Genomic DNA, 19,792 nt, shown 5'->3' with positions numbered 1-19,792 from the left:
TGGCCTTGTTGGGCATCAGTAGGTGGAGAAGCTCTTGGTCCTGTCAAGTTTCAGTGCCCCAGTATAGGGGATTGTCAGGGCAAGGAGGTGGGAGGGGGTGGGTGCGGAAGCACCCTTATAGAAGCAGGGGGAGGAGGGTGGGATAGGGGGTTTCTGGAGAGGAAACAGGGAAAGGGAATAATATTTGAAATGTAAATCAAAAGGTACCCAATAAGAAAAAAACAAAAAGAAGAAAAGCATTATCAGGCAGAAAATCAGCATAGTTTGAAAGACGTTTGACAACAGAAGATAATGATCCTGTGACCATCTGGCAACTCCTGGAACCAATGATGCAGGCATTCCTCCTCATCACCGGAACTTCTCTTTGCCCTAACAGATGGAGACTATTGCAGAAAACCACATCCAGCCAAAAACTAAAGGTGTGAAGCAAAGACTCCCACACCCAAAGCTCAAGTATCAGTTTGGGAAACGGGGAGAGAAAGATTCTTAGAGCCAGAAGAACAGTAAGGTTGTAGAAGAGTGTGTCTCCTAGATATATCAGAGAAGCTACACACATGAAGTCTGACCAACATGGCTACCTAACCATAACCTGAACAAAGACAACATATATAAGCCACCTAATGTGGAAAAAGAAAAGCTCACAACCCTCAATCAAGAACTACAGGCCACTAAGGAATGCTGAGAGACTCTACCTCCAATTGGTTATGTAATACCGAATGTCCGGCCATAAAATCATCTATACTGTACAGACTAAGAAGGTTGTGTTTGTACCTTTAGGAATATAAACATACACATTCGTACAACAACAAAGAAAAGGAGGCATGAATTTTAAAGGGAGCGAGGGCAGAATACATAGGATGATTTTGGAGGGCGAAAAAGAATAGGAGAAATGTTATAATTATATTATAATCTCAAAAAGTAGAAAAAATATTTCTAAAAAATGAAAAGAAAAAGGTGGTATTCTAGAAACACCCCCTTTATAAAGTCGGAAGTACATATGTCTCGGAAGTATTTCCCGGGAGTAATATTATTACACTTGTTTTTACAAATTCAGCTCATGAAGGTCATAACTTTCTGAAATCTATTTATCAGAAATGTTGAGCACATAAGACACCAATGTAGCCCTTACATCTACCTTCAGATAACAGAAAAATGCAGCCGTCTACTGATAGCAATAAGTGATCATGTGGCTTGCCCTTTACATGGACTGAGTCACCGAGCACAATGTAGAGGACAAAACAGCAGGAAAGATGTGTGATGGTATTTTAAGTTGTGTGACAAAAATCTGGAAGATGAGCCCTTTGTGGAAGGGGACTTGGGGATTCTTGGATATGCCATCCATTTCTGAGTCAGTGCCACTACAGAGTTACAGCATTCCTTGGGAATTGGGAGCCCAAGGGCCACCAATGATATCTGGGGGAAGGAATTTCATCAAGGAGTCAGTAAGTTTCTTATCCCAATATTCTTACCTGTTTCTGCCAGAATCTCTGAATCCTTTAGCAAAAGGGTTTCGGTCAATTTTTAATCTAGTGATCTGAAAATAAACAAATAAATATCAATTGTTTTTATATTAGATGATTTCCTTTTGTGTTACCCCTAGAAAATTAACACAAAAAAAACTCACTCTATTAATAACAGCTGTTGTTTTTATTCCACTTCCTTTTAGTTCGAGATTTAAATTTCAGCTTGACATTAGGCTCAGACCTGGCACCCAGATGTGTAGCTCACTTCTTTCTGACAACCAAGGTTTGCCCTGTGTGTGACTGATCTCACTTCTACTCCTTGCCCTTGCTCCAAACCAGTGACAAACTTTGTGTGTAGACAAACACAGAAAAGGGAAATTGAATGTTGTGGTCTATTGTTGGTGACACACAGGAGGCGCTTCACAGGTATTTGTTGAATGCACACTGTGTGCATGAATGAGTGATGGAGTGATGGAGAGATGGTTACATTCATCAGTTCAGTCCAGAAAAATACCAACAGAAAATCAGCTTCAGGCCATGGGAGCCAAATAATTGGCTGCATTTCTCATTCTGCATAAGATGTGCCTTTCCTGCCACCAGAAATTGCCCATTTAATGACCTGAAATTTTTGTAGAAGTGACGCAAAAAGCTACTCAGTTTTGATCCAATGTGGTGAGGTTCCTCAAATATAAAACTAAATGTAGCCACATGAAATGCATCTCATTCGGGCTCCAAGACTCATCAGCAAAGCAAAAGGAGCAACGGGGAAGCTTAGCAGGGTGGATAAAACCAGTGCATACACCTCTTTGCTGGGTCCTCAGAGGTCATTTATTTTTAACCTCCTCTTAGCACCTCAGACCCCATCCTATGTTAGTCCCAGTAAATCCTAACACCATTGAATATATCATCCTTATGCTTCTAGACTAGAAAATGTCTAAACAACATGTTCCATATGAGTCCTAGTGTTTCTGCTTCCAGCTTTGGTCACGGGAGACATTTTGATACCTTTGTGTCTGAACCAGATGTAAATGACTTGCTCTTCTGAAGCCATAGACCCTCAGGCTTCCAGACGACGACAGTTTAAAATTTTAATTATACGCATCCTTCATGATCTGGCTCTCCTGCAATCTTTAAGGTGAAGACATGAAGCCTTTCAACTTGCTGATTCCTCAAAGTTTTCAAGCTCATTTGAAAATTTTGAAGTTTCACGATAATATGAAATTTTTTTATGAAATTAATTTTCCCATCTCTAATTGGTGGCCCTTGGCTCCTAGTTCTCAGAAAATGCTTGCATACTCTGCCAATAGTGTTGATTCAAAGAGAGAAAAATAACTGATTTGTTCAAGAATTCCAAAGTCCCCTACAGCAAAAGGCACATCTTCCAAATGTGTTATGACACAACTTAAGGGCTGAGGTACAAACAAATAAAAGGCACTCTGTGTAAAACAAGTCTAGAAATACAGAAACCCTGCTGTTTAAGGGAAGACTCAGATTGCTGATAACAGCAAAAACTATTCTCGCTAAGACAATGAAAGTTGGTGCCTCTACTGCAGACATTTCCTGGTCCTTCTTCCTTCTCACCTTATGAGAGTGGAATTTCCCAAAGCCAGAGCCTTTAACATGTCTTTAAAATGCAATGTGAGATTCCCACAAACAGACTCTAACTTGAAAGCTCCATGCTGGCTTCAAGGTTATTTTGCTCCCTAAACATTCTTTGCCTCTAAAACAGTGCACTAATAATGTACCAAAGGCAATTTTACATCTATTTTATAGACCAGAGCAGGAGCCTAAAGGTTTGGCTTTCTGAAGTCCAGTGTCTGCCATGTGAATACTGTATTGAATTTAAAGAGTGTCACTGCCTTTCTGTGTTTGACTTAAAATCGGTTCTTTCTTCCCCCATAACCCACCACAATAAACCACACACCATATTTTCTTTTCAAGTTGGGGGTTATAATATTTTATTTTCTCTTTCAAGTTGGCTTATCCTGTCTAACTCATTTATGATAGCAGTTTCTGATATGCAGTTGCACTGCTGTGTTTGGGGTACCTCCACAGACCCCTATAAATATAACATTCTAGTCTATGGCCTGGGAGAAATAGCTGAGAATATGATTCCCACAGCCCATGCCACAGGACTTGTGTGAAAATTTAATAGAAAAAGCCAAAGAGGTTAGTAAAATGGCACTCCTGTGCCTGCTCTGAGAGTTTTAATGGGAGGTTTGTAGAGATTTATGAAGAATGTGGCTGTGACGATCATTAGTTATCAAGTATTTGTGTGTGTGTGTGTGTGTGTGTGTGTGTGTGTGTGCTAAAGGTGACAGGTGACACAGGTGACAGGCTTAGTGGGCACTCAGCATGGGGCTGTGTCACCTCTTTGCTCTCAAGAAGTTTATAATCTAGAACAGAAGGTAGACATGCGGAGTGGTAGCAACATAAAACAAATCATAGTTAGAATCACAACAGCTGCAACTTAGTCTGAAAACTCAGAAGAATCAGCAAGTAGGAAGACTGAATCTTTGCCTTGGAGAAGAGATATTAGGAAAGGTAGTCCTTGAAGAATGCGTACCGTTTAATTGTTAACATGGACCATGAAGCTTGCTGTCCTCTGGGGGACAAGAATGAGTAGAAGTTAAGAATCAGCTTTGTCTTTCCCAGTGGGGACAAAGAGTAAGCTAAGAGTTGGACTTCCCGTGCCTAGATCTTCCCATTCAAATTGAAACCTAAGTCATGGTCAGGAGACTCTACATGCATGTATATATGTATGTTGTATGTATGAGAGGTAGCAAACAATTGCACAGACATGGTACAGACTCATTAGGAGATGAATAGAGGATGTGAACGAGACCTGGAGGAATGCTGGGCCAACAAGGAGACCCAAGAGGCAAGAAAAAAATAGCCTCACTTCAACATCTTCCTCAATTTGTATCACACCAGAGACCCAACAACAGACCCATCAGATGCTTCACAACAGTACAATGAGCCCAGAAAACATATGAGAACCCACAAGCAGACATGAGAACATGTAAATCTTCCATATTCACCCCTGTGTGTACACCATAGAACCAGAGGCCTGAAGTCGAGTGAAGGAAAAGAAAACCAACCTGTGCACCCAAATCAAATCAAGTTATGCTAAGAGATATAAAGTCAAAATAGAAATGCAAAGGTATCTATTCCCCTGCCCTACTCCATTACAAACATGTCAAGGCCTTTTAGGGAAACCAGCTACACAAAATGTACGTGTGTGTGTGTGTGTGTGTGTGTGTGAGAGAGAGAGAGAGAGAGAGAGAGAGAGAGAGAGAGAGAGAGAGAGAGAGAGAGAGAAAGAGGCGGGGGGGGGGATGAGAGAACATTTGAGTGAATTCCAACTCCAGGTCATACTGTTTTACCAGTGAGACAAATATGCCTTCTCACCTCCCAGCCACAGACCAGTTTCTTGACTAAACTAACCTAAATGGTCTTAGAACTGACTTCCTTTCTTCTACCTCCTATTCACTCTACACAACTCCAATGATCTGCATGTACACATTCCTACATCATGCTGGTTTTTTCAATGACTACCCCTGTACAGATACAATCTACCCTCATTGATCAGTCTTGCAGGCCCAACAGGGTCTGACCCCAGCCCATGTTCCAATGCTAGCACATTTCTCTGCCCTTGTCCACGGGCTCCAGCCAAACTGAAATGCAGTCCATGCTGCTGTGTTTCAAACCCTTACCTTGAGAGGCGCTCATAGAGCTGACTTCATACTAAATCTCAGTCTAATGGTCTGTGTGCAGAAGACTACTCTCCTGCTTCTGTTGGTCTCTTCTATTTAAAATTCCCTCAGCCCATCTTTTCTCTTAATCCAACTCTGTTTCCTATTTCAATATTTACCATCTCTTCCTCTGTGTAACAGGTAGGATTCACACCAAATTTAAGTATTGTTTTATTAAGTAGAGCCTAGAATATCATGCCTTTGGCACCCAATGGGTTTTTATTAAATTAAGAATGAATATATAGATGATAATGTGGAAACCAAGATCACCAACCCAAAGCAAAGACAAGCTTGAGCAATTTTTCACCACTCCCTCCCTCGATTCTCAGATCTGCTTACATTCACTTCTGCATCACAAAGATTCTGAGTCTTTCCAGATAAGATAAGGTCAATTGGTAACTTCTTGTACTCTTGAAGCTGTTCAAGAGTAACCATGTTTAAACATACCCCATGGTAAGGAGAAGACATGGAAAATGTGAAGGCCATAAAAAAGTATCTATTTTCCTAACCTTCATATTTTTCAGTCAGAGGTATTGAAGATGGGAACAAAATGGAGTGTTTGTGGCTTGTCACTGTTTTGTTTGCCTGATAGTATAAAGGCGGTTAATAAATTCAGTCTACCTCCCAATACATAGTACCAACATGAGCAACACAGGCTTTGGAGATGAGTCCTGAAGATGGGTAAGACCAGATAGAACCCAGGCTAAACGACCCCCTTAGTACAGAGCTTGGTGTCATTTCTGTTTAATCATACAGATTAGAAAAATTTCAATGAAAAATGGGAAAGAAGGGTTGGAGAGATAGCTCAGTGGTTAAGAGGACTGGTTATTCTTCGAAAAGACCAGAGTTCATTTCCCAGCTCCCACATTGAAACTCACAAATCTATGTAACTCCTGTTCCAAGAGATCTAACATCCTCACACAGACACACATGTAGCTAAATCACCAATGTACATATAATAAAAATAAATTATCCTTAAAAACAAAGAATGGGGAAAAACAAACAAAAACTACTTGAAATATGTTTTAAAAAAAACTCTGCATTGGTGTAATTGCAAATTAAAGAAAAGCTGGCTGTGTAGTGTGGGTATAGGAAGTGGCTCAGAGTCCTGCTGGATTTGCTTCCACCAACCTGACAGTGCTGTCAGGCATCATTCCTGCTCCGTGTAGCTTAATCTCACCAAGAATAAGGCTGTTACATGGGAAAAGCATGGCTGTGTCTTTTTGGAATCTAGTTTTCTGCTTGGGAAAGAAAATTAAAGTTCATCAGTCTTTTCCCTCAGAGAAAGCAAAGACCACAATGGAAGCTTTCTGATAATTTCACGGACATCAGCATCTTCCAGGACAACAGAGAGAGTATTCAGTCACCTTCATTCCTAGTCTACCAACGTACCTCTGTGATGAGATTCTGGGTATGGTTTACTTTTCTCTCACAGACCTGACAAATTGGCATTCTGAGAGCAAATATTAGCAGTAAGTACTTGAGTGTGTTAGGAATTCTGAGAGTCTATAGATTGGGAAGACAGTATAAGGAAGGAAGGGAAAGATGGAAGAATACATAAATACTTCATGAACATAAGAATATTTAATTCACACTTCATCATGAAAGGAACAGGATCATGGGTGTAAAAGAAAATGGCAAAGTCATGATAGCTAATGCTTTCATGGATGTAGTCACTGGTGAAACACATGTCCAAAACCATGCCACCAGTCGGATGTAAATATTTTAAAATTATGGAAGCATTCTCATCCTAACTCATGGTTTATAGGCTTTAGACTTTCATAAGCTGGTCTAATACCTCCTCCAACATTTAAGAAACCAACATTTATGTCCCAATTTTTTATTATACCAACTATAAAAATTAATACCTATATTCTACTTATAGCAATATTTCATAAAATAAGTAACAGTTTACATCAAAACATAGAAAGGCCAAAATGGAAGAGTCCAAGTGAATGTTTGCAGCTGTGGTTGGTTTTTTGTTTGTTTGTTTGTTTGTTTGTTTCAATGAACTATGCAATGCTGATGCTGATTCAGACCCAGACATCAATTTTCAAATAAGAACACTGGGAAACAGTGATTTACCAAAGCAGGGCAGTCAATCAGCTGCAGAATTTAGAACTCACTCACACCTCTCAACGTCCAATTGGCAATTTCTACCACATCACATGCACTGTTTAACTGTTCTCAAAAAGTACCATCAAATATGGGGGAAATTAGATGTAGTTATACTAAGGCCCTACTATGGTGAAAAGCAATGAAAGCAGTACAGTGCCCCAGGAGGACCATAAAGGTTGTGCTCATTTGCATCTAGGAAAGCAGGCTACACAGGTGGAGGTTAATATTTTCACCTAACTTGAAAGGAATACAGACAGAGAAGGTGGAAGGAGGGGAACCTACCTGTAATAGCAAGGCAGTATGAGTTCAATGGTCAAACTTCAGTGAGATCCCTGTACTCCTGCAGGTATGTGATGGGAATAACAGGAAATGGGCCTAGAAAGGAAGCCAGTGATTGGCCATCAAAGGCCCTGAGGCATCACTAAGAACTGGTGACAGATAAATAATGGAGTCATCATTGTGCTTCATCAAGATCCTTCTAGTGATGCTGTGAAACAGCTGGGGAGACACTCAGATGTGGATCTAAGAAACCCCAGAGGAAGCTGCCTTCAGAGCCAGGGAGCAGGGAGGGCAAGACAGATCAAGGGCAGAAGCAATCAGATTAAAAGGGGGAAGTATGTTATTAGAAGCCACAGAGTGAAAAGGAATATTTGTGAGGAGATCCTGATGTCTAGTTGAGAGACCGAAAAACAAGTAACCAAGGACAATGCCTTAATGAACAGAAGAATAGAAGAATTTAGGATGTTTTGTTTGTTAAAAGCAAAATAAAATTTTTTACCACTCAAGAATGGACCTGCTTAAAAAAAAATATGGTCTAGAATATTACAAGAATTGTGTAAAATGTACCAAACATTAATGCTAGGCTGTCCCTGGTTAATAAGAGGATATTACCTTCAATACTCTTTGGAAGTAAATGGAGGAATAAACATTAATTTCAGATGATTTATTTTCTAGGAGAAATTGATGTCCAGACCGAGAAAGTTGTTTTCTCAAAGTGAATCAGATGCTCATAGAAATATAGGTCTAGTCCATCCTTCCAGATGTCTGGTCTGTACCTGTCTGTTCTACAGGACACAGCTCTTCAATGGAAAGACCTGCTAATACTTCAGCTAAGACCTATTCCTTTCACCAGGCCTCCTTCACTGTATTCCTGAGTACACAGAGGCTTACTACTGACTTTTCCTTCACACAGATCACCTAGCCATTTCCTTTAAAATATTCATGATAAACAGCTTCATCAGAAGATATCAATTTTTCTCATTTCAGAACATAGAGGGTATAAAAACACAGCAATGAAAAGATACATCTTACAAAAGAACAATTTCTGTTCCCCAGAATCTTTGGGAAATGCCTCAAAATTATTGCTATGTAACCAACTCGTCCTGATCTACAGGATACAAACTTCATGACACCCAATAGGGAAAACCTAAGGTTGTTTTATTTTATTAGAAGGTGCTGTATTATATTAAATCTCATCTACACAGCCAACGGGAGTATTAAACAACCATGCTGGTTGATTTATGCAGCACCTAGGGACTTGTTAAATAAGCAAAGGCTGTTACTTCAATGTCAAAACAAGCAGAACCGAGTGTGACCCATCCATTAGGAACATCATCACATCATGAATTCATCAGCTTTGCAGGAAGACAGAGATCAAAGTAGTAACCCTTTCACCATAATCCCTTCACAAGCAAATGTGCCTTGTCCAATTCCCAACAATGTACTTTTCCCTGATGAGCAATTTATTCTTTAAAATTTCTTCTATCCCCCACTTTCCTTCATATCTTTCCATGCACAGCCATATAGCAGTGTTGGTTGACTCATATATATTCTCACCCTACTCCAAACAACTTAATGAGACAGACATATTTGTGTATGCAGTAGGCACAAATAGAAAGTCATTCAGAAACCTGTTCAAGGTCTCGAAGATCTCTAGTGTTTCAGCCACGGTTAAACATGTGCACTTGCTATATGGAATCTGGAGCTTTTAATCATTTAATCTAGCCTAGCCCACATGCAGACAGAATATATATCTGACTGACATATAGGCAGACAGTGGACACAGCTACTGGAGAAAATGGAGTAATGAAAGAGATATCAAGTACTTGTGTTGAATTCCCCCTTCATTGCAAAGTAAATAGTGGCTTCTGGGTGGGTTACAGTAACTGCCTCTAAACTCAACCTGGATGAATTATGTTCATTGATCAGTATTCTGTATTTTTCAACCATGTATGTCCTAAATTCGAATGCTCATTACCACAGTGTTACCTTCAGAAGAAGAAAAAACTACTAATTAAAATAGTAATTAGGACCAAACACTCAGGCCATTTGCCACCAGGAGCAACAGAGATCCAGGGATGCAGGCCTGGTGAGACTGTGCTGCAAGTAGCTGAGGCAAAGAAAAGTCTGGGCCAAGCTCTCAGAAAGCACAGCCCCCCTGATTGGTTCATAAGGACTCTGCCATAAGGACTTTTTTCCTCCCGGGGGTCCCCAGCCCACGAACCAAACACTCAAGCAATTTGCCACCGGGAACAGCAGAGATCCAAGGATACAGGACAAGTACATGGGAGAGACAGAAGCCAATCACTGACAACAAGACAATGTATAATCACAGACAACAAGATAGCAAGAGGAAAGTGAAAGAATTTACCCTATGGAAACAAAGACAACCTGGAAACACCAGAACCCACCTCTCCCATTACAACAAACAGTGGAATGCCAAACACTCCAGAAAAAGTAGACTCAGACCTAAAATCATACCTCAAGATTATGATGGTGATTGTTAAATGAGAACGGGAGGAAAAGCATAAAGGAATAGAAGTTTTAAAGAAGAAAACAAGAAAAACACTCAAAGATATCAAAGAACTTGAGGAAAACAGAACCAAAAAGATGAAGGAATTGAAGAAGGAATTTAAAACGGAAATGGACACAATAAAGAAAACACTAAAAGAGACAACCCTAGAGGTAGAAAACATAACAAATGAAAGCATCTCCAAAAGACTACAAGAGATGGAAGAGAGAGTCTCAGGGGCTGAAGACAACATTGAAAACATTGACAAAAGAGTCAGAGAAGATACAAAAGCCAAAAAGCTCCTAACCCAAAATGTACAGAATATCCAGGAAACAATGAGAAGACCAAACCTAAGAATAATAGGAATAGAAGAGGGAGAAGAATATCAACCAAGAGGCACAGTAAATATCTTCAACAAAATCATAGAAGAAAACTTCCCTACTCTTAAGAATAAGATGACCATGAGCATAAAAGAAGCCTACAGAACTCCAAATAGAGTGGACCAGAAAAGAAATTCCTCCAGACATATAATAGACAAAGTGCCAAGTGCCCAAAGCAAAGAAAGAATACTAAAAGCAGTAAGGGGAAAAGGTCATGTAACATATAAAGGCAGACCAATCAGAATCACACCCGACTTCTCAACAAAGACTATGAAAGCTAGAAGATTCTGGACAGACACCTTGCAGACCCTAAGAGAACACAACTGTCAGCCCAAGCTGCTATACCCAGAAAAACTCTCAACCATCATAGATGGAGAGACCAAAATATTCCTTGACAAAACTAAATTTACACAATATCTGACCACAAACCCAGCACTGCAATGAATTAGAGGTGAAAAATCCAATACATGGAGGGAAATTATATCCTAGTAAAAACAAAACCAAAAGAAGAAAGACACATAGGCACAATTCTACCTCTAAAATCAAAAATAGCAGGAAGCAGCAACCTCTATTCCTAAATATCTGTTAACATAAATGGACTCAATTCCCCAATAAAAAGATATAGGCTATCAGAGTGGATACATAAACAAAATCGAGCATTTTGCTGCATACAGGAGACTCATCTAAGAGACAAAGACAGACACTATCTTAGAGTAAAAGGTTGGGGAAAAAAACCTTCCAAGCAAACAGCCCTAATGAACAAGCTGAAGTGCCCATTCTAATATCGAATAAAGTAGATTTTAAAACAAAAGTTATCAAAAAAGATAAGAAAGGACACTTTTTACTCATTACAGAGAAAATTTGTCAGGAGGAACTCTCAATCCTTAACATATATGCTACAAATACAAGAGCACCCATATTCATAAAAGAAACTCTACTAAAGCAAAAAAAAATGCATTGCACACCACACAATAATATTGGGAGACCCTAACACCCCACTCTTATCAATGAACAGATCATTAAGACAAAAACTGAACAAGGACGCAGTGAAATTAGCAGAGGTAATGAACCAATTGGAAGGAATAGATATCTACAGAACATTTCATCCTAAAACAAAAGGATACACCTTCTTCGCAGCACCGCACAGCACCTTCTCAAAAACTGACCATATAATCGGTCACAAAACAAGCCTCAATAGATATAAGAAGATTGAAATACTCTCATGTATCTTATCAGATCAACATGGTCTAAGACTGGTCTTTAATAACAACAAAGACAACAAAAAGCCCGTATACACATGGAAACTAAACAATGCTCTATTAAACAATAGAATGGTTAAAGAAGAAATAAAGACAGAAATTAAGGATTTTCTAGAATTTAATGAAAATGAACACAATATACCTATGGGATGCAATGAAAGCAGTAGTGAGAGGAAAACTCATAGCTCTGAGTGCTTCCAAAAAGAAACTGGGGAAAGCATAAACTAGCAACATGACAGCACAGTTGAAAACTCTAGAACAAAAGGAAGCAGATATACCCAAGAGAAATAGATGGCAAGAAATAATCAAACTCAGAGCAGATATAAACCAAATTGAGACCATTCACAGAATCAAATAAACCAAGAGCTGGTTCTTTGAGAAAATTAACAAGATTGATAACCCCTTAGCCAGACTAACTAGAGGGCAAAGAGAGAGTATCCAAATTAACAAAATCAAAAAGGAAAGTGGAGACATAACAACTGAAACTGAGGAAATTCAAGAAACCATCAGATCTTACTACAAAAGCCTATACTTAACAAAGCTGAAAAATCTGAGGGAAATGGACAAATTCCTAAAGAGATCCCATATACTAAAGTTAAACTAGGAATGGGTAAACTATCTAAATAATCACAAAACATCTAAAGAAACAGAAACAGTCATTAAAAATCTCCCAACCAAAAAAGGTTCAGGTCCAGATGGGTTCATTGCAGAATTTGATCCGACATTTATTGAAGACCTAATACCAATTCTCTCCAAACTATTCCACAAAATAGAGTCAAATAGAACACTACCTAACTTATTTTTTGAAGCCACAATAACCCTTGTTCCTAAACCACACAAAGATCCTACAAGGAAAGAGAACTTCAGACAAATCACACTTATGAACATTGATGCAAAAATACTCAACAAAATCCTTACAAACCAAATCCAAGAACCTATCAAAACGATCATTCACCATGATCAAGTAGGCTTCATCCCTGGGATGCATGGAAGGTTTAATATACAGAAATCCATGAACGAAATCCACCATATAAACAAACTCAAAGAAAAAAACACATGGTCATCTCACTAGATGCAGAGAAAGCATTTGACAAAATTCACCACCCCTTCATGTTAAAAGTCTTGGAAAGAACAGGAATCCAAGTCCCATACCTATACATAATAAAAGCAATATACAGCAAACCAATAGCCAACATCAAACTTAACGGAGGAAAACTTGAAGCAATCCCACTAAAATCAGGGACTAGACAAGGCTGCCCATTCTCCCCCTTCCAATTCAATATAGTACTGGAAGTCCTGGCCTGAGCAAGTAGACAGCAAAAGGAAATCAAAGGGTACAAATTGGAAAGAAAGAAGTAAAAAACAACCACTGTTTACAGATGACATGATAGTGTACTTAAGTGACCCCAAAAATTCCACCAGAGAACTTCTATAGCTGATAAACAAGTTCAGCAAAGTGGCTGGATACAAAATTAACTCAAACAAATCAGTAGCATTTCTCTACTCAAAGGACAAACATGCGGAGGAGGAAATTAGGGAAAAGATACCCTTCACAATTTTTACAAACAAAATTAAATACCTTGGTTTGACTCTATCTAAGCAAGTGAAGGACCTGTATGACAAGAACTTCAAATCTCTAAAGAAGGAAATCGAGGAAGATCTCAGAAAATGGAAAGATCTCCCATGCTCATGGATTAGAAGGATCAAAATTGTAAAAATGGCCATTATACCAAAAGCAACATACACATTCAATGCAATCCCCATCAAAATTCCAACCCAATTCTTAATAGCGTTTGAAAGAGCAATGTGCAATTTCATCTAGAATAGCGAAAGACCTAGAATAGCAAAATCCATCCTCAACAACAAGAAAATATCTGTGGAAATCACCATCCCTGACCTCAAGCTATATTACAAGGCAACTGTGTTAAAAACTGCATGGTACTGGTACAGAGATAGGCAAGTGGATCAATGGAATAGAATAGAAGATCCAGAAATGAGCCCTCACATATATGGTCACATGATTTTTGACAAAGGAGCTATAAAGATTCAATGGAAAAAGGACAGCCTCTTCAACAAACGGTGTTGGTCCAACTGGAACTCAGCATGTAGAAGAATGAAAATAAGCCCTTTCTTATCTCCTTGTACAAAGCTCAAGAGCAAGTGGATCAAAGATCTCTACATTAAACCAGGTACACTGAAACTATTAGATGAGAAAGTATGGGAAACCTTAGAACACATAGGCACAGGAAAAAATTTCCTGAACAGAACACCAATGGCTCGTGCTCTAAGGTCAAAGATTGACAAATGGGACTTAATGAGATTGCAAAGTTTCTATAAGGCCAAGAACACTCTCAAGAAAACAAAACTGTAGCCAAGAGAGTGGGAAAAGATCTTTACCAATCCCACATCAAATAGAGGCCTAATATCCAATGTATACAAAGAACTCAAGAAACTAGACATCAGAGAATCAAACAACCCTATTAAAAAATGGGGTACAGAGCTAAACAAAAAGTTCTCAACTAAGGAATATCGAATGGCTGAGAAACATCTAAGAAAGTGCTCGACTTCATTAGCCCTCAAGGTATGCAAATCAAAACAACTCTGAGATTCCACCTCACACCAGTCAGAAAGGCTAAGATCAAAATTTCAGATGACAGCAGATCCTGGCAAGGATTTGGAGAAAGAGGAATACTTCCCCACTGTTGGTGGGGTTGTAAACTGGTACAACTATTCTGGAAATCAGTCTGGCGGTTCCTCAGAAAATTAGACATAGTACTACCTGAAGAACCAGTTATTTCACTCCTGGGAATATACCCCAGAGACACTCCAACATACAACAAAGACATATGCACCACAATGTTTATAGAAGCCCTATTTATAATAGCCAGGAGCTGGAAAGAACACAGATGTCTTTCAGTAGATGAATGGATACAAAAATTGTTGTATATTTACACAATGGAGTACTCCTCAGCTATCAGATACAATAACTTTATGAAATTCTTAAGAAAATGGATGCATCTAAAGAATATCATCCTGAGTGAGGTAACCCAGTCACAAAAAAAAAAAAAAAAAAAAAAAAACTAGACTTAATATGCAGTCACTGATAATTGCATACTAACCCCAGAAAGCTCTGAACACCCCAGAAGCAACTCACAGACTGTGTGATGTTCAAGAAAAACAAAGGCCAAAAAATGATGAAAAATCATTATGCTTAATCATTACACACCAAGTAAACTTTGACTATTTCCAGGTTACACCCTGTTTTACTTTATGCTCATTGTAACTAGTAAGATTTTAATGCATACTATCAAACCTTTAAAAAAAAATCAAGTACTAACAAAAATGTGTTCATATACTTTTATACAAAAATGCTTTTAAAATATGTACATTTATCTTTGTTTTTTAAAATAAAGTTGTTCAACTAAACAAACCTTTAAAAAGCGTATACAAGTGTATATTAATGTACAAAACTAAATTTAATCCTTGAAATTGAATGTCCCAAATATATATATATACTTTTTATGAAACCTGTAAGATTCCTATTCAACAACAACAAAAAAAAAAAAAAAAAAAAAAAAAAAACAGTAATTTGACTCTTAGCTCCTCTCTGATGAAATACAGTGAACCTCAGGTCCCAGTGTCCAAAAGGCCATGTGCATATTGTTGCTATATCTCACATCAAATTTTGAAAAATTTACTGAAGTTTTTCCTTACAGCCCACTCTGGCCTCTGTACCTTCCTATGCAAGAGGCTTGGAAGGATTCAGTAATTTAAACAGTATGCAAAGCAAGCTCATGTTCTTTCCCTACCTTAAGTAAGACAGGGCATCTGCAAACAAAATCCAAACCTAAGAGCACTGTCCCATGTTGGAAAGGAAGGTCTGAGAGTCAGAGTATTTAATCTCCCCAGAAAGTAAAGAACCTCTAAGGAATATTACCCAGTAGACCAAGAAAGCGAGAGATAGCCTTTCCATATGAGACATAAATGCCAAAAACCTACCACCATCACTGGTACAAAGAAAAAAAAATGATAATTATCAAATATTTGTCTTAGTTGCTTTAAGCACAACATAGAGCATCTGGTTCAAAGGACATCAACACAGTGACATTGTAAGTTCTTTTTGCCTCCTGTCATTCCCAAATGAAAGGATGCTAATATACAGACTTGATAAACTGGAATCTTGTTTCAGCAAAACATCCACTCACTGCAAGTATTTTTCTCATTGGACAATTTGACAATATAAAATCTGATATAAAATTGGTTTGATATACATTTTAGAGAACTTCATTAAGATCACTTATATATTCATCTCATCACCCTCTTCAAAAAGCCAAAGCGAGTAATGTGGAGAATAAGACTGTAATGCCCTGTTGCTGGCTCTGTCCGTCTCTTTTCCAGTTATTGTTTATGTGAGTCTGACTGGTTCCTATGTGTGACTATCTCAGAAAATGGACCAACACTTCCAGGAAAGCTTTCTCATTCTGAAAATCAAGGAGTTCTCTTTCCCTGTGTTTGTGGTTGGATTATTGCACTCCTTTGTCATTGTGCATTTCTATGTTTTCTCCTAACTAAAGCTCTTTAGTTATCTTAGCTATTCCAGTAGCCAGTTCTATTTCTCACCAAGACTAGAATCTAACAACTTCCCAGTGCCTGCTTAGTAAATACATGTGTATATGCCAGAAACAAAATGTCAGTGATCTCTGCTGTAGCTGTTGATTGCATGAAGGGACACAGAGTCTGGGAATGAAGACATGTATCTCACAGTCTAGAGACCTGGTGGCTCTGAGATCACACAGAAGAGAGATATACACAGAAATCTTCAGATAATAGATAGAGCAAGAATCAAACCTGTACAATGAGACGTATTGGATGTGGAAAAGGTCACGAACACGGGGAGACGTAAAGACAACATAGGAGCTAGGTGCTCCTGGTGAAGGAGCTTGGTCCTGAACTAAATGTGGACTGTGCCAGCTGTCACTGGTTATTACTACACTGTCATCACCAATGTTTCATGTGTGTTGCAGACTATTGTCTCTCCCATGCGAATGTGACCCACAGAATCAACTAAAACCTCACAGGGGCTCACAGAGACCGAAGCAACTATCATGGCCCTTATGCATGACCCTAGGTCCTCTGCAGGTAAGTTATGGCTGTGCACTTTGGTGTTCTTGTGAGATTCCCAACAGTGGGGGTGAGAGGTGTGCCTTTATTTTTTTTTTTTTTTTTTTTTTTTTTTTTTTTTTTTTTTTTGCATGCTCTTAGGGGCCTTTTCTTCCTCCTGGGTTCATCCAGCCTTAATGTAAGGGTTTGTGTCGTTTTATTATAGCTTGTTATGACAAATTCAGTTGCTAACCCTGGAAACCCTGCTTTTTTTTTTTTAAGGGAAACTGAAGAGAGGAGGAGGGAAAGGGGATGGGGTAGTAAGTTTGCTGCAGTTGGGGTGTAATGTATAAAAAAAAATTTTTTTAACTGGTGTCTCTAAATTGGACTTTTCTGTGTCATTGAGAAGAACTGGCATTCATCATCAGAACCAAGATAAAGCATCTCTAAAAGCTGTGAGGCAGTAGGCTCATTAGTGTGGCCTCTTACCTGCTGGTTCTGATAGGCTGTGACTGTGGTAAACACGGTCTCAGGAAAGTTGAATGTTTTCACCCCATCCCCCACAGGCACAGGTTTGGTGGGGGAAAGGTCACTGCTGAAGTCCTTGCGGATCACGTGGACTCGAGGCTGGTACTTGTGCATGGAGTGCAGAATGATCTAAAAATGCAAAGAGGAAAGGTTTTGCTGGGCATGACTTGAAGGTTCCTGCATCTTTTCAAACTCATGCAAAATAAATCACAAAACAGAAGTGCTATAGGACTAGGACAGATTAAGGGTGGGAAGGACAAGAGCCTAGAAATCAGTGAAGTCACACAGAGTAAGAACTAAGCTGCTAGGTAGCATATGGAAACGTATGATCAGCCATACCCATTGCAGATGTTAGATGTGGTTCTAACCACCCATTCTCGCTGGCACTGACTGAAAACTCAGTATATGTTTTATTGCCAGAGATAAAATGATAATCTCAGGTGTCTCAATTACACAAGAAAGCTGAAGTCTTCTTTTATAAAATCACAACTTTCTTAACCAATCAGCCAAATCAGGATTGCATTATAAGGAGTTATTTTATTGAAAGTTGTGATTTCTTTTGCCAGTGTATAATCTTCCCTGTGTTTTTGTCTTACCTCTTTGACTGGACTGCGAGTCCCTGGAGGAAAAAGTATTTTGCCTGATAAGTGCAAGCTGATGCATACCAGATGTTTCCTAAATGTTAGATTTATAATAAACGAAATTTAAGTGAAAAAAATCATTTATGCTTAGTTACTTGAAATGGCAGACAGATTCTTATTTTACCTATTTGGAAAAAGCCTGGGGCTAATCAGCTCTACTGCAAAGATGGAAAGAGGGATGCAGGGAAGAAGGATGCAGGGATGAGAGATGGAGCGGTAAGGGATGCAGAGGTGAGTGGGGTTCTTTAACTCACATGTCCTTGATCATCCAATTCATTGTTGGTCAGCTTGAGTTTATCGAAACTAACCACCTGTCTCATCCAGGTGTCTCCAGAAGCTAGGGAATCCGGGTGTATATAAACCCTTGGAGGCACAGGGGAGTCAGCATTGCCAGCCACCATCCACTTGGAGCTATGATACACATATCTGAGACACAGAAGGAGGGGAGAGAATTTAGAGGCAGATGCTCAAAGGAATCGAGGCCCACAACACCAAGAAAGAAAGAGACAAGGAAAGATGGAGATGACAGTGAAGGAAATGGGGGGAAGACATGGAGAATATAAATGAGAAAAACAGAAAGTTGGGACAATCAGGGGAAATGAAATTGAGATGACACTGGACAATAGGATAGGATGGGGATGACAGAGCTGTTGTGGTGAATGATCAAAGCCACCGCTGTCATGAGGAAAACATTCTGAGTCACTCTCTGTGCTATGCACTCCTGTGTGCACACAGGCATCCTGAGTCCATGTGTCTAGCTAAAGAAAAGGTATTTTACTTCGACCTTTCACCTTTCAAATGCAAACCATATCATCTTCAGCCACTTTTCCAGCATTTTGTTCCTTATTAAAAATATCTTCCATATTGTCCTATGAACAGGAGCCACATGCAGGGACTCTCCAAGCCTCTCACTCATTAACTGTTTCTTTGCTAGCCATCCATATTCTACAAGGCACTTGTAACAAACTGGGTTTGGAAAGATTTCATCAATCCCACCATTTTCCCACAATGCCCCTGTACCCAAGATGCTGATGGTAGCAAAGAAATTCCCCTTTACAGAGTTCATCAATTTTTTTATGGTCCTCAAGACACATCCCATATATCTGGCACTTCCTTATGTTTCATTCTAAAGGACTACGTGGACCCTGAACTCTGGCAAACAGAAACATTCAGCCTGAATTATAGCATCCATGATTCTCTTCAACTTACTAGAAGCATTTTCTTTCCATTAAACCATCTCTCTCTCTCTCTCTCTCTCTCTCTCTGTGTGTGTGTGTGTGTGTGTGTGTGTGTGTGTGTGTGTGTGTACCCTACCATATATACAATGCCTTTCTTAGCAAGCTCTTTCTCCATACTATTATAGTCTTCTCCATCTATATTTCCCCTCTAAGATTACAAGCTGAGAGCAAAGTTCTCATCAGTTATACATCTTTTAAATGCACCACTGTTTGACTGGGGTCTCAAGAAACCAAGCAAGTCATCATTGTTTTATAACAATATATGTGCTATCAAAGAGATTGGCGGATACGCAGAGATAAATCTGTGATAAAGTTATTTATCAGACTCATCCACACCGGTATTAAGGACAGTTGTTCCCCTGATAAGATTCTCTTCTTACAATCTTTTCAATTCTCCTATTTGTTCCTATCCATCTTTTCAAGAGTTGTATATTAGATTTGAAACTGAAAAATATCAGACTGGTCTACTTCCTTCTAAAAAATATAAAAACTGAATTCCAACTCACTTATCATTGCACA

At 39.0% G+C, this 19,792-nt stretch overlaps 1 protein-coding gene across 1 annotated transcript in view; it reads right to left on the bottom strand.

The window, feature by feature from the left end:
- The window catches only part of TBX15 (T-box transcription factor 15), a 105,165-nt gene that overhangs the window by 27,438 nt on the left and 57,935 nt on the right, over nt 1-19,792 (bottom strand). The window contains exons 4-6 of the mRNA XM_080915764.1: nt 18,290-18,461; nt 17,356-17,523; nt 1,470-1,534 (exon numbers count right to left, since the gene is read on the bottom strand). Coding sequence (XP_080771890.1) covers nt 1,470-1,534; nt 17,356-17,523; nt 18,290-18,461 — 405 coding nt within the window. The remainder of the gene's footprint in view (nt 1-1,469; nt 1,535-17,355; nt 17,524-18,289; nt 18,462-19,792) is intronic.

The sequence above is a fragment of the Micromys minutus genome, assembly GCF_963924665.1.
Source record: "Micromys minutus genome assembly, chromosome: 4".
In the NCBI taxonomy this organism is placed as follows: domain Eukaryota; kingdom Metazoa; phylum Chordata; class Mammalia; order Rodentia; family Muridae; genus Micromys; species Micromys minutus.
The sequence above is the reverse complement of the archived record's forward strand: the minus strand, read 5'-3'. Positions and strand labels throughout refer to the sequence as shown.